The sequence below is a fragment of the Danio aesculapii genome, chromosome 25 (genome assembly GCF_903798145.1).
Source record: "Danio aesculapii chromosome 25, fDanAes4.1, whole genome shotgun sequence".
NCBI classification, from domain to species: Eukaryota; Metazoa; Chordata; class Actinopteri; order Cypriniformes; family Danionidae; genus Danio; species Danio aesculapii.
In genome coordinates this window covers 10,665,182-10,681,374 of record NC_079459.1, presented here as the reverse complement: position 1 = coordinate 10,681,374, position 16,193 = coordinate 10,665,182, and the positions used below count along the sequence as shown (strand labels likewise).

Sequence of the window (16,193 nt, the reverse complement as noted above, 5' to 3'; positions counted from 1 at the left end):
TATATATTCGATATCGATAATTATCACGATAAATGTAAAATCTTTCAATTTTATTGGATTTTAGCATGCCAATTGCTTTGTGCAGCTGATTTAACACATTTTGTGAAAAGTTTAGCAGTCTTTTAACCAATTTTATCTGACAGACTGGCACGAATAGGCCTTTGCAGACTCTCATTTTATAAATCGAGACATGCGGGAGCCTCTTCATTCGTACAGCGAGCTTCTGAGCTCTATCATCCTTAAGACCGAGTTTATTCTTCCGAGGTAATCTACAAATTAGGTATCGGCCTTGGAAGAGTTTGTGGAGACCGTGGAGGAAGACTATCGGTCGGCCCAAAGAGATTTTGGCAAACTGTCCGGCGCCTCAGGAGGGGAAAGCAGCTCCACATTGATGCTGTTTACAGGGGAAGTGGGAGCTGTTGACTTCGACTGGGGATGTGGTCGAGCGGTGGAAGGAATAACTTTGAGGATCTCCTAAACCCCACCAACATGTCTTTCATTGAGGAAGCAGAGACTGGGGATGCAGGGGTGGACTCACCCATCACCCAAGCTGAGGTCACTGAGGTAGTTTGCAAGCTCCGCAGTGGCAAAGCAGCAGGGGTGGATGAGATTCACCCTGTGTATCTTAGGTCTCTGGATGTTGTGTGGCTGTCGTGGCTGACATGTCTTTACAGCATCGCATGGAGGTCGGGGACAGTACCTCTGGACTAGGCAACTGGGGTAGTGGTTCCCATTTTTAAGAAGGGGGACCGGAGGGTGTGCTCCAACTATAGGGGGATCACACTCCTCAGCCTCCCGGGGAAAGTATATGCCAGGGTACTGGGGAGGAGGATCCGGCCAATGGTTGAACCTAGGATCCAGGAGGAACAATGCGGTTTTCGTCCGGGCCGTTGTACACTGGACAAGCTCTATACCTTCACCAGGGTGCTCCAGGGTTCATGGGAGTATGCCCAGCCAGTCCACATGTGTTTTGTGGACTTGGAATAGGCATTCGATCATGTCCCTCGTGGCATTCTGTGGAGTGTGCTCAGGGAGTATGGGGTCAGAGGTGATCTGGTGAGGGCCGTCTCGTCCCTGTATAAACAGAGTAGGAGTCTGGTTCGCATTGCCAGCAATTAGTCAGATTTGTTTCCTGTGCATGTTGGACTCCGGCAGGGCTGCCCCTTGTCACCAATTCTATTCATAATTTTTATGGACAGAATTTTAAGGCCCAGCATTGGGCTGGAGGGGGTCCGGTTCGGGGACCACAGGATTTCATCTCTGTTATTCGCAGATGATGTTGTGCTGTTGGCTTCATCGAACATGGACTTCAGCATGCACTGGGGCGGTTTGCTGCCGAGTGTGATGCGGCTGGAATGAGAATTAGCACCTCCAAGTCCGAGGCCATGGTGCTTCACCGGAAAAGGTGGTTTGCCATCTCCAGGTTGGAGGAGAGTCCTTACCCCAGGTGGAGGATCTTGGGGTTTTGTTCACGAGTGAGGGAAGGATGGAACATGAGATTAACAGGCGGATTGGTGCAGCAGCAGCAGTAATGCGGTCGATGTACTGGTCCGCTGTGGTGAAGAAGGAGCTGAGCTCTCGATATACCAGTCAATCTATGTTCCTACTCTCACCTATGGTCATGAGCTTTGGGTCATGTCCGAAAGGACAAGTTCTTGGATACAAGTGGCTGAAATGAGTTTCCTTCGAAGGGTAGCAGGGCGCATTCTTATGGATAGGGTGAGGAGCTCTGACACCTGGGAGGAGCTCGGAGTAGAGCCAGTGCTCCTCCACATCGAGAGAAGTCAGTTGAGGTGTCTCTGGCATCTGTTTCGGATGTCTCCTGGACGCCTACCTAGGGAGGTGTTCCAGGCATGTCCCACCAGGAGGAGGCCTCGGGGAAGACCCAGGACATGCTGGAGGGACTATGTCTCTTGGCTGGCCTGGGAGCGCCTTGGGATCTCCCTGGAGGAGCTGTTAAGAAGTGTCTAGGGAGAGGGAAGTCTGGGATTCTCTCCTAAGACTGCTACCCCTGCAATCTGGCCCCGGAAAAGCGTCAGAAAATAATTGAATGAATGAATTATACACAACAAAATTCGTTGCAAAAATATACATTTTCAAAGAAATATTTATATTTTAGTTCGTGCCCATCTTAAACAACTGTGGGTGCTTGATGCTTCGCTCCGTGGAAAATAAGGATTTAATTAATCCACTGTTGTTGTAAACGTCTGTCATATATTTGCTGCATTTTTAATATGTCATTAATTTAAAGATTTTGTCTTAAGCATCTGATTTCTCCTCAGTGATTATGTCCTTTAAATATATAAAGGCTGGTGTTTACTGTCGATGAGGGATAATAGTGGTATTACAGATTTCAAAATAAATATCTTAATATTAAAAAGGAAATAAGCTTGACAATACAAGATCCTAATCAATGTCGTAACCAAATGCCCTTAATAATGCAGCCTGCAATTTACAGCAAACATCAAGTGTTCATTGAGATTGTGCTGTCTGTCTTATCTTATGTCTTTCGAGGTTATTTTTTCATAAGGCACGGCTTTCGAAAATGATGACATGAAACTCTGCTGGGTAGTTGCTCTAGTTTACCAACACTTGTTGGGTCTGAAATTTCTTAGCATCTTCATAACAGTGTACTGTTTTAAACAATGAAATGGTTTATGGTGTGCCAGCTTTTAATGAAACGAGTTGTCTGCGCAGTTTGCAGTGCACATTGCTCTGTTTTGTGTCGGATTAAAAAAAACTATGTAGCTCAAGACTACTGATGTCTAGTGACGTTTTTTGTCAACAATGGTTGTGGCCCTGACCTTTTTTACCTTATTTTTCTTACTCCTTCAAGTGCAACTAACACTGTATGGTTGTAAACTTGTATGCTGCGTGCGGCATCCGGAACGGCAGGCTGCAAAATGCCTGCGCAGCGTTATGCATAGTGCGTAAATATTATTGAGCAATTATCGAACGGTCATTATCGTTTTATTGGAAAATGATATATCATGATAATTATCGATATTGAATTATCGCCCAGCCCTATTTAAATGTAATTAATCGTTTGACAGCTGTCATGATTGTCAGTGAGTTCTTGAGGATCCTGTCAATTCTGCCACCGAACTGCACTATTTCCTATCAGGCACCTCACTCACGCACCAGTTCAGGATCACCCCTGATTACTAGCACACAGCTGTAGATGATAAGACTGATTACATGGGCTATACAATAACACCTTTTCTCCCACACACCGCTGAGTCGTTTTCTGTAAACTTACAAAATGTTTTCCCATGCCTAGTCTTGCCATGCTTTTGACCCTTTGCCTTGTTTATTGTTTTTGCCACCTGTATTGACCTCTTTGCCAGTGACCATGACTACGCTTTGACTATTGCCTGACTTACTCAGTTAATAAACTGCAATTTGGACCCTCACCTTTACTGTCACCATGACTCCTTGTTACAACAGCAGTAATAAATATAATAATATATAATTAGTAATATTTACTGTCACAGAAGGGACTGGACAAGGATGGTAAGTATTAACAGTTTATTTTAATTGATGGCAGGTTAAACAGAGACACTGAGTATTGGTTCATGGGATGAATGTGGCTGGATCGGAAAGCAGGAAACCGGACACAGGGGAATCAACAACGTCCAGAACCAGGAGAGACCATGTTAGGAAGGAGAGATGTGAACACTGGAGAATACAAGGAAACATAAGAGGTGAGTACTTTCAATTAGAATTATAACACTGACCGTGACAAGAGCATAGTCCTTCATAGCAACGAGGCCAGACACTGAATGGAGCTTGGTCATGGATTTTTTGGGGCTGAGGGAATGACGTGCAGGGGTGGGGCTAATCAGAATTAAGGCTATGGTGATCATTAAGCGTCCTGAGTTGTGGTTGGGCACTGCCGACAGCCGCCGACTTGCGGCGCCGGTGTGTGTACCCTGATAGAAACCTATGTTTAAAATTCAGAAATGTGTGGCGCTGCGTGGCACTACGCACCGCTTCTGGTGTATGATCCCGTTTACTCACCATCCAGAAGCCTTCCCTCGAGCGCTACTTCCATTTGATCTGCACTTACCTTCCTTCTGAATCACTGTAAATAAATCACCCTTCGGAGCTTTGCTTGAATATCCGCAGACTTGTGTTGTGTTTGATTTTTCTTCTTGCCACAATATATATATATATATATATATATATATATATATATATATATATATATATATATATAATATATATATATATATATATATATATATATGCACCGGTATATTATTTACTTATTTGTATAATCATATAATAATTTCATTTCGAGTTAAACTAATACAATTTTAACGTAAATAAATATAAATATAAAGTCAGTATAAAATCAAATATAATATTATTATAATAATGTAATGTTATGTAATAATATTACAAAAAACTAAATAAAATTTCCATCATGGAGCAGTCCAGCAGTCAAATTTATATATATTAAAAAATATATATTTTTAGCTGTGAATTTATTTTAGGAAAACTAATATTTAAAATGTATAGATAACATTAATTTAAAAAAGACAGTGATAAAATAAATAAAAATTAAATAAAGTAGAAAGGGTGCATTTCAGGACTTGGGCCCCAATAGCTGGTATTGCTTAGGGCCCCAAAATCACTAAATCGGCCCCTGACAGTATCTTACAGTAAATGCTAAATAGCATTATTTATCAAACAAAAACATGCTAAACATATAAGTCAAAATTATAATGGCCACATTTTCATAGCATTTTATTTACATAAAATTAAAAAGTAACGTTGCCCTGATGTGAACAACAATGGCACAACCGTGCAATGGAAATTATATACCCTGAAATCGTCAAAACATTTTAAACATATTCAACATTTTCACTTTTGAAGTCTGAACAACTATTATTTCTCCTAAAAGGGTGACACAACAGCAATATTTGGCATGTTGAGTTTAGCCCTCCATCGTAACACTCGTAACAGGAAAATGGCAGGCGGTGTGATACAGTAGTGAAGCAGTTGGAGGGGCGCAGTTATCAATAGAATAGATTCAAGAACCAGAAAGAACTTTGTTTAATTTTTTATTCATTTGTTATGCACAATCTACATACAAATCTAAAAAAATTAAAACTTGTGGAATGCTCTGAGTGATGTGATACATACTGTACTTCAGAGACATGTAGAATAAACAGTCTTGCACCTGCGTCTGTACACATTGTAACTGCAAGACCTGACATGTAAAGAATCTGACAGTGAAATGTGCTATAGATCCATGATTGGATAACAAGCTTAGAAACATTAGTCATTTGACATAAACATAACATTTAATGTCATAATGGGACACTTACTGTACAGATCTGCAGTCCCTATCTCTATTAGTGTTTACATGATACATGTGTATGGATATGAGCTAAAACAATTAATTCAATCAGTATGGAATACACTAAAATGAAGTGGAGGTAAAATAGCAGGCAGATGGCGCCCCCTAATGACTCAGTAATGTAAGTGACAACAAATTTGTGTACATTTAAAGGGATAGTTCATCCAAAATGGTCATAATTACTCACCCTTCACTTGTCACAAACCTGTTTGAGTTTCTTCTTCTGTTGAACACAAAGGAAGACATTTTGAAAATGTTGGAAACCTGTACCCATTGACTTACATAGTTAATTTTTTTCCTATTATGCAAGTCAATGGTTTCTAACATATTCAACATATCTTTTTTGTGTGTTCAACTGAAGAAGAATGCTTTTGGGAACCACTTGAGGCTGAGCAAAGAGTCAGTAAATTTTCATTATTGCTTGAACTATCCCTTTAATCTACACCTTCCAGGTGGGTGTTTCCTCGAGCAGGCAAAAGGCTTCGATCCGGAAGTCTTTGCAGTGCAGCTCTTGCTGTTTGTGGACGTCTGGGTGCCAATTCTTTAGACGTGTTAGAATGCATTATTGGTTTATGCTGCATTTCCGAGAGCTGCTGGTTCCCAGTAACCTCCATCCTAAGAGGGAGTCTGCAGGACTAGTAGAGGGTCTTTGGGGTTTATGGACTATTCGAGGAGGTGCAGTCAGAGATGTTACAGTCATGTTATTCTGGGCACATATGCTTCTGTGGTCAGTCTCAGTTTCCCTTTGATAGTCTTGAGTTACTGACATCAGGCTTATGAGGTCTGAGTCTCCTAGTGCGGATTTGTGTTGTCCTCCGACCAGCAGGGGAAAGTGTTACAGTAGGTGGAGGTGAGGGAGACATGGAACAGCCTGAAGAGGAGGTGAAGTCTCAACATCTCTGGAGATTCTGTTGAGAGGAATATGAGGAATTATTGCTACTATTAAATTCAAAAGTGAATCTTGTGTTCCATAACATTGGTGGTACCACAGCACAAGCTCTGCCCCTTCAGCCAGCTGAACTGAACTGTACAGCGGGCCCAACAACGTGAACTGAACCAAACCTTGGCACTGGTGTATTTTTACCTCCCTAACATTTTTTATATGAGAGAAATAACATTACCTGGTGAGAGAGATTGTATGGATGTATCAGGAGAGCTGGTGTCTCTGCTGGCATCTCTAGTGATGCTATGATTGTGTCTGTCTTCATCATCATACTCCTCATCACTGTGGTGGACACTCATAACTGTGGCTGCTGGTTCCTTCTCAATAGCCAACAGATGTCTGTAAAAGATCCCAAAAGCACAACGTCCATTGTACCACATTGTAACTGGATGTTAAATGTGTGTATTTGAGGAGGTTCAGTACTTGTTGTGCTCAATCCTCCCAGCTTCTGAGCTCGGCAAAAACATCACTGCGGTCCTGACTGCTTGACTGTTCAAAGTCATACGTGTGTTCAGGAATATAACTGCTAAGCTGTGTGCTGGGTTGGATTTGAGAAAGAGAATTTTGCAGCTGGGCAGATGGCAAAAAATGTTTTAGAGTCAGAAATATCATCTTCTAAATTGCTATTTAATCCTTACATTAAAATCTATGTATCAGTATTATGACAATTAGAATCACCTTTATTTTCTGTCTGCGTGCTCGAATAGCCTGTAGTGGATTCCCACAGAGAACAGTTCCAACACCTGTGGAAACATCACATTTCAGTGTTTTTTGCTTTTTAGCATGAATCATAAACCAGTAATTACATGGCATTATACATAATATCCCTAAAAACACCATGATCACTTCAAAAAAACAACAAATAAAAAAGTTTATTATTAATAATATTCACACATTCACTTTAATTTAGCTGTCACACAGTGGAATGAACCGCCTATTTATAATACATATGTGGATATGAAAAGTGGGGGTGTGACTGATGAACTGAAAAACTGGATCTTTCTTGATCAAACTAAGATTTGAATGCAGCCCATTCAAAGGATTATGCAAATCATCATCATTTATAATTTGTGTTGCGTTGGTATTTAAATTGAGATCCCAATCTTTAATGATTAATTAAAAGTTTGCAGATCAACACTGAATGTATTAATACAGGCTAAAACAAGCAGTCACAGAAAACACCTTTAATAACCTTAGAAAGCATTTAGGTGCCACCACAACTTCTTCTTTTAGCATTATTTTTTACAGGAAACCCAAAATGCTTTCATACATGTGATTTGAATACGCTGGAGGCGATCTCTCTGCGATCATTACAAATGTTGGATTAATCTTCAAGTTAAAAAAAAAATTACTTATCCATTAACTAAACACATACGTTCCGAACCATGGACTGTGATCCGTTAGACCCTAATTTTGAGGGTCTGCTGTGAATGTCTGTCAGAACCAGGTCTCAGAGGGATTTTCAAAGCTCACCTCTGGAAGAACTTTGACCAGATTCCAAGGGAATCTGGGGACATTGCCCCAATATAACTTAATTTACATGGGCGGCACAGTGGTTAGCACCGTGGCCTCACAGCTAGAAGGTTGCTGGTTTGAACTCTGGTTCGAGCTGGGCCAGTTGGCATTTCTGCGTGGAGTTTGCATGTTCTCCCCATGTTTGCATGGGTTTCCTCTGGGTGCTTCGGTTTTCCCCACAGTCCCAAAGACATGCAGTTACAGGTGAATTTAATAAACTAAATTGGCTGTAGTGTATGTGTCCTGCATGTGAGAGAGTGTATGGGTGTTTTCCAGTACTGGGTTGCAGCTGCAAGGGCATACGCTGTGTAAAACATATGCTGGATAAGTTGGCGGTTCATTCCGCAGTGCGAGCCCTGCTGAATAAAGGGACTAAGCTGAAGGAAAATGAATGAATGAATTAATGAACGTAACTTACACAAAACCTTACTGCAGTTTTGGTTTCTCTCTGAGTGTCAATAATATAAAGTATAAGATGATGCAGTATATTACCGTTTGTCAGATCACTCGCCTCATGGTTCAGAATGTCAAGTACAGAGCCAGCTGAACCTGGTCTTGACCCAGTCCAGAAGTGGAAGGTCTGGCACTATCTGGATGGTTAAAGAGACTCCTGGAAGAGTTTTTTAGATCAAGAGGCAGTGCAGATGCAGGTCTGATGCCACACTCACTAACAGATCTCTCTTCTGATGGAGCAAAACATTGTTAAACACATTTAGGGCCTTTTCATACAGTGTAAACATTTGTCAGTTTTTATAGAGTCTTGGCAGCTACTGTTTGTCTTTACCGATAGCTGCATCTGTGTGATCCAGATCAACATTAACTGAACTGTCTTTGATTGATTCTTGAGAAGAGTCCAGTCCAGCAGTGAATTCCATAGCACGGAGATTTTTCTTCTGCAACAGGTACATCATCGAGGATATTTAGCTGAGGGATCAGCTCACGGACAACAGACCTGTAGCTATAGTGTGAAGCCTGCAAACAAACAACATATAGCAGAGGGGAAAGAATACGGAATACAAGAGTGTTTTATGATGATCTAGCAACCACATAGAAAACTAAATAAACAAATAAATAAATAAAGGTATTTAAAAATGGTGTTATAAAGGTAATATAAAAAATTTATGCTGATTAATTTTAAATAGAAATACTTCAAACATTTTGTTCTGGAACTTTTAAACAGTTTAATTAATTTTTGCTGAGTTAAAGTATTCGTTTCTTTCCAAATGACTCATTTGGATGGCAATAAACATTAAATATCACTTGCTGCACTGAAGAGAATGTAAAGGGTTCTGATTTGCACTGAAGGAAGTAAAAGACAAAGAGAAAGCAAATGAGGGCATCCTTCATTTACACTTCATGAATATTCAGAGCAGTGTGTCCACTCACTGAAAACCTTGCCCCAGTTTTGTAACTCCTGATGCTGACCAAAAACAAACCGATTGCAGCAACAGAAGAACTCTGAATAATAAATTAATCTAAATAAGTGTTAAAATATCCAGAATTTGTTCAAATAAAACCCTACATAAAAATTTTTAAATGTTGCCCTGGTAGCTAATTGAAATTAAAAGCAGAATTATTAAAACTAATATAAAAATTTATATAAATTAGGTTTTACTTAAATTAAACAAATTAAATTAACAGTAAAAAGTGGCTCATAAAATAATAATTAATATTATAGTGTATAAATATTAATAATACACGTTTCAATGTTTTATATATCGTCAGTTTGCATATTAACTGACATTAAAAATATATTTATTACAGTTTTCATACAGTATATTCTTTGTTCATATTAGCTCAAATACATAAAAAATACATTTCCAAGGTCGTACTATAGCAATAAAACAGTGTGCAATATTTTCTAATAATCAAACACTCATAATAAAAGGTACAAAAGCTGTCATTGAAGAATACCCAATCAAAAGGTATATTTTTGTACCTTTAGGAGGACAATATTGGCCATTTACTTTAAGGTACTGATAGGGATCCTTTAGGAACTAACATGCACCCTTTAAATACAGAAGTGTGTCATTTGAAAGGGCACTAAAGGGACGATGGTTCTGTCAGCAAGAAAAAATTTGTCTGCATTATTGTCGATGTAAATAAAGTTATCGCAGCAGCACATCAAGTTTTAAATAATCACTTAATGGCAAAGCACACAGCTGATGCAGAGAATTCTCTCCCCCTCTAGTATAGTTTGTTTGCAGGGACAATTTCACAAGCAATAATGCTGGGTCCACTTAAGTTTATTATTATTTGAACTCCCAAGATGCAGAAGAAGCTGAATTTGACTCAATCGAATCTCCATGCATTCCATGTCATTCGTTTGTCTTGATTTTGTAAATCAAAATACTTTATTCTAGCATTTGGTGTGAACCCAGCATAAAGTACATGTGTGTGTAAGGGCGCACGCAGAGTTTTAACTAATGGATTCTCAGCCTTTGAATTCTGTCCTTTTAAATGTAATTTTGACCATTTTTTAATGTCCCATGACAGATCGCTGAAGGTGCTTTGAGAACATTAAGACTATTTATGAAAGAAACAGTTTGTCACATTTAAATGCATCATGTTTTTAATCAGTCAGTCATTGTTCCTTCTGCATGTTGGTTGGTAAACAGTTTGTGAATAATGTCACATAACATTAAATGAGCTACAGAAGAGGATTTTGCTAATAAATATTAAATTACACAAATAAAAATATTTTTATTTTACAGATTTACTTAAAGTGCTAAATTCTGGTTTGTTGATCTTCTGTCTGCTGGGATATTAAAAAATGTTGTATTTATATATATATTTTTTAAATTTATTTTTAAAAAACATTTTATTGTTTTTAATTGGTAATTTTGTAATTGATTAATTTTCTTTGAAACCCAAGACAAAATTGTGTAAACACATTTTAACTGTTTAATTCATGTCATGAATAGCAAAATATATGGGGCAAAGAAAGCAAACAAACAAAAAAGATATTTATTGGGTATATTGGCTTAAGCCTAATGCTTCATTATGTTTTGGCTAAACATTTTCATTTCATCTGTATAAAACAATTTTATATTTCAGTTTTTCATTAAGTGTACACAATGTTGTTATGCATGCAGTTTCTAATGCAACATTATATTTATTTAAGGTGTATTTAGAGCAGATGAAAAAAAATTTGATTGACAGCCCTAGGATTTATTTATACATTATTTATACTTTGTTTATCTGGAGTATTTGGCTGATTGGCCACATAAAATGCTAAGTATGAAGTATGAACTCCTCATGTACCTCTAACATTCCTGGATCAGGGCAGGTGCACACAGGGTTTCCTTCCAGTGAAAGTGTTCTGAGCTTCTCACAACAGCATAGATACCACAACTGAGCCAGTTCATCAACATTGTTCCCCTCCAGATCCAACAGCTCCAGGTTTTCCAACATACTGACTGGACTTAGGTCTGATATGCTGTTGTATGCCACATACAGCTCCTAAGATTTAGTGACCACAACCATGTTATAATATGTGGTTAAATATCCTTCTTATTGAAAGTATATATAGGTCAGAATTATTAGCCCCCCTTTTAATTTTTTTCCTTTTTAAACATTTCCCAAATTATGTTTAACAGAGCAAGGAAATTTTCACAGTATATCTGATAATATTTTTTTCTTCTGGAGTAAGTCTTGTTTGTTTTATTTTGCTAGAATAAAAGCAGTGTAAAAAAAAAAAAAACATTTTTAGGTTAAAATTATTAGCCCATTTGAGCTATATATTTTATAACTTGCCTAATTACCCTAACCTGCCTAGTTAACCTAATTAACCTAGTTAAGCCTTTAAATGTCACTTTGAGCTGTATAGAAGTGTCTTGAAAAACATCTAGTAAAATAGTATTTACTGTCATCATGGCAAAGACAAAATAAATCAGTTATTAGAAATGAGTTATTAAAACTATTATGTTTATAAATGTGTTGAAAAAAACTTCTCTCCGTTAAACAGAAATTGGGGAAAAAATAAACAGGGGGGGGGGGGGGTAATAATTCAGGGTGGCTAAAAATTATTTATATACATTCCTACTAAATTCATTTCATATTTATTATTTATACCTTTTACAGTGTTATTAAACCAGTCTCTATAAAGATTGCTTTTAAATGTTATTTTATACCTTCAAGGAAGAAAGAGCAGAAATTCCTTCCAGATCAGTCAAACTGCAACGTGCCAGCCATAAGACCTGCAGATGGGAAAGGCTGGTTCCTAAATCCCTGAACAAAAAGTGAAATAAAGCCATCATGCTCCTTATTTTTCATTTTAAATTCCATAACCACATTCGCTGTATAGAAAAAAAAAACAATGCTGCTATTTGCTATAAATATCTTCTTTTGTGTTCCATAAAAGAAAATTGCACAAGCATCAGAAAGAGGGTAAATCACAGATCAAGAGTTTACCTTTTGGATGAAAAATTCCATTAAGCAAGTAACAAAATGTTTTACATAAAGGTCTTACCGGACAGATGAGATCAAACTGTTGTTCATTTTTAGCTGTGTAAGTTTTGGCAAGTAGACTCCTATAAGGCAAAAAAACAAACAAAGCACGCACGCACGCACGCACACACACACACACACACACACACACACAAATGTTTTACTTATGAAGTCTCCATCCTCTTTATCTCACAATCTGTCAATCTACAAGCCAAACACATTTGGACCATTAATACTTCAACACTGTGACAATTTTCATGACAACTAAGCATTTGGATTGCTTAATCTTTTTACCAGCATGCTACATGCAAAAATAAAGGATTGAAGTAAGTTCTTTGCCAATTTAACAAGCTGATTTGTTACATCAGTAGCAGCAACGTAAAAGCACATGTTTAAAAAATCTTCCCAACCCAAATTAAATACCAAATCTGAGGACAGGAAAAAATAAAGAAATAAATTCTAATCTCTTGCATGAGCAGTTAACGACATCCTGGTTTAGTAAATCATATTTAGCACTATTAAGCAATGTTAAATATTGTTTATTACTAGCACTTGTGATTATTTGCCTTATTATAACAAACTGCTTTTTACAAAAAAGTTTAAAATGTCTGCTAATGAATAAATGTAAATACAGCATTATAAAAAAGAATAATAATAATGAAATGGTACGAACATCTAAATTGCAAGCTACAAGCCTAATTTAATCAAAATTTAAAATGTCAAAGTTGCTAAATTGCAGTCTCATCATCATGTGATCAAAATATCAATTAAAAAGGTTTTGTAATTATGCTACCACACAAACAAAATAATATCATAAAAGTCTTGTGAATGTTTATTGTTGATCAGCCTCTTCGGGAACAAAGACAGATTAGCAGTATTCTTTTTTTTTCTTTTATCTTTTTTTTATTACGCAAGAAAGAAGTGTGACAATTTTCATGACAACTAAACATTTGGATTCCTTAATCTTTTTACCAGCATGCAACAATAAATAAAAGAAACAAACAATCGTATACTGTATACACGTGTAAATACATGATGATTAAATAAAAGACTTACCAAAATTGTCTAGAGTGTCCTGTCGAGTATCGACACACATCTCTAGTGACGTCACTTCTTGTAGATCGTCTGATCCAGAAAGAATTTTCTGAAGAAAAAAAAAACCCAATAACTAATATTAGGTGGATTTTCACCCATGATACAGTTTGTTTCAAAGTTACTCTAACGTTTTTTTACAGGACTACGTGTTTTTTTGCATTATATTCATTTTAACGTTACATGTTTAGTACGGTCTCAGCATTGAAATCGTACCAATATTTCTGGTGAAAGGCACAGTTGATCCATCATCTTGTCGAAGTGCTCAGGTTCAGCAGTAGGTTTTAAGTTCAATGTACAAAATCTATTAAACTCAGTGACGGCGGAGTGAGTTGTGCCAGGTCTCTTCTTTATCGCTGCTTCACTCAACATTTGCAACTTTACATAAATTAACAATTTGGAGAAAACTATAAGTTAATTGAACTCAATAAGTAAACAGTTAAAACCTAAAGAGCGTTATATACGCGCACCTACTTTCGGCCTCTGTAAAGCAAGTGGAATAGTTTGCATAGCAACGGTGGTCAACATCCTGGATACGGTGCCACATGGGGGTTGTAGTCCATTTAGATCTTTTGAGTTTTAGATGGAAATATTAGAATGAAAAAATAAATAAAAATAAAGGAAACAAAATAAATAATGGGACTGTGCTTGTAACCCTTGCCAAAATGATTGAATTAAGTTCTTTGCCAATTTAATGAGCTGATTGGTTACATCAGTAGCAGCAACAGAAAAAGCACCTGTTTTACAAAAGAAGAGAATTAAGTAATTATTACATATATGCATAATTATTATATAACTATCTACAACGACATTATACATACATTTATAATAATAATATTTAAACTACAAATAAAATCTTCCCAACCCAATATAAAATACCAAATCTGAGGACAGGAAAAAATAAAGAAATAAATTCTACTCAATTCTAAAGCAAACCGATGCATGTTATTTTATACGAGAAAGGGATACCACGGTCATCTAAAAGCTGACTGACAAAAAGTGTACTTTTAAAGTTTTTTTTTTTTTAAGTTTTTTATTTTTTATTTTATTTGAATACAATTTATTTAATGAAAATTATTAAAGCCTGTTTATGAAAACTATAAATTTAAAGGTATTTTAGAGATGTCAAAATTACAGCACAACAAAAAATGTAAACCTCTAACTGACCTAAAAATATAATTTGGAATAAAATTCCAGCATGATGTTGAGATGTATAAAAATGTCTTTATCCACTTCATTTTGAACAAATTATTAATTGTGGAAAATCCACAACCAAAAGTACTTAAGTTTTTAAGAATAAAAGGAAAATCAGTGGAATGAAAAATTACAAATAAATTACAAATAAATTAAATACAAATAAAATAAAATAAAAAATATACTGTCATCAAAATCAGTAAATCTGAATATCAAGAACAACTTTAATATGTTTTTAGGTAAGTGTATTCTTAAAAAAAAAATACAGACTGGCATTCATGGTCCATCTAGGACACATTTAATCTTAATCTCACAAATCATAGTTAATCTTTAGCTGTATCTATAGTCGTTATTCAGAAGAATTATAGGTCGCCAGTTTTCCAATGAGAATGGTCTTTTTGAGGTTTGGGATCAGATTTATGATACCCTGAGTCATAGTAGGAGGGAAAACACACTTTTTAAATGCTTCTAAAAAAAACGAATAATTCTATTATAAAATTCTGGGGTCAAACCAGCATTTTGCATGAGTTTGGTTAGCTTTAATTTGTTAGTGTTTTCAGAAATATATTTAATTTGAATAGGAGCTTCACACGACATGCTATTGTCATCAATAATACCAAGGGAGTTAAAAATAAATCCAAATTCTTTCGAGAGTGTCTGGAGCAATAAAGGTCTTTGTAAATTTCTTCACAGCAATTAGATTTTTCTTTATAATACTTTAAAACCACTTAATTTAGCTTGAGGCCAAACTAGCACTTTTGTGACTAGCAACGTCACAGGTTTGTGCTTAATATTCATAATCTCTGCCTTTGTGCCTCATAAATACTTTCTTCCTAATAAAACTAATCCACTTTAAAATGTTGCATAAACTATATCCGGCTAACTCATTTGTTTCCAATATGTTGATATTCAGAGTAATTACATTTTGTTTGTAAGGATGATGAAACTTATACATTTATTTTGTATGTGTGAATTTGTTCAAAAATTTTGGTTTGACCTGTATCATTATTTAAACACCCTACCTTTGCACAATCTTTTAGTTTAAAATAAATTATTTGTTATTACTTAGAATCTGCCATACATCTAAAGAATCTATCTTCAACTTTTTTTTATCTTGTTTGGAATTTTTTTTTTTTATACATAAAATGCATGGCTTCAATCCTTTTTTGACATTTTCTTTTGACTTGGCTCAAATCTTTCCGTATGTGTAACAGCAAAAAAAAAAAAAAAAAAAAAAAAAAAAAAGTACTATATTAAAAAATATTCTTGGTACTATATGAACAAATGTTGTCTATTGACTCTGATTTGAGTTAGATAGTTTTTTCCGTAATGCTCTTAATTTATTTAGTTTCATACACTTTTATACAATTGTGTATTTACTTACCATTTTTTCTTTGTTTTGTTAGTCTTTTTTCTTTCTGCAGCTAACGTAGCTTGTATTTTGTCTCTTTGTATCTCTCTTATATGATCTCATGATTGTGGTTGTATATTTGTTTATTCTTAAATTAAAAAAAAAATAATAATAATCTCTGCCTTTGCCATAGTAGGTTTGTGTTTCAGCTGCCGGGGCGGAACTCTTGTGTCGTGTGGGGCTGGGCGTAGGCTGTTCTTGCGCACACACACGCTCATACA

The 16,193-nt window shown here is 36.2% G+C and overlaps 1 protein-coding gene across 1 annotated transcript; it reads right to left on the bottom strand.

Moving 5' to 3' along the window:
- Positions 1–5,721: 5,721 nt before the first annotated feature.
- On the bottom strand, positions 5,722–13,798 carry lrrc56 (leucine rich repeat containing 56). The gene is given in 18 exon segments (XM_056452184.1): positions 5,722–5,993; positions 5,996–6,111; positions 6,113–6,252; positions 6,254–6,276; positions 6,490–6,650; positions 6,735–6,751; positions 6,753–6,881; positions 6,990–7,054; positions 8,319–8,399; positions 8,402–8,509; positions 8,611–8,670; positions 8,673–8,696; positions 8,699–8,798; positions 11,091–11,288; positions 11,960–12,056; positions 12,298–12,358; positions 13,332–13,419; positions 13,584–13,798. Coding segments are annotated over 18 exon segments (1,815 nt in total). The 5' UTR covers positions 13,740–13,798; the 3' UTR covers positions 5,722–5,802.
- Positions 13,799–16,193: the final 2,395 nt, after the last annotated feature.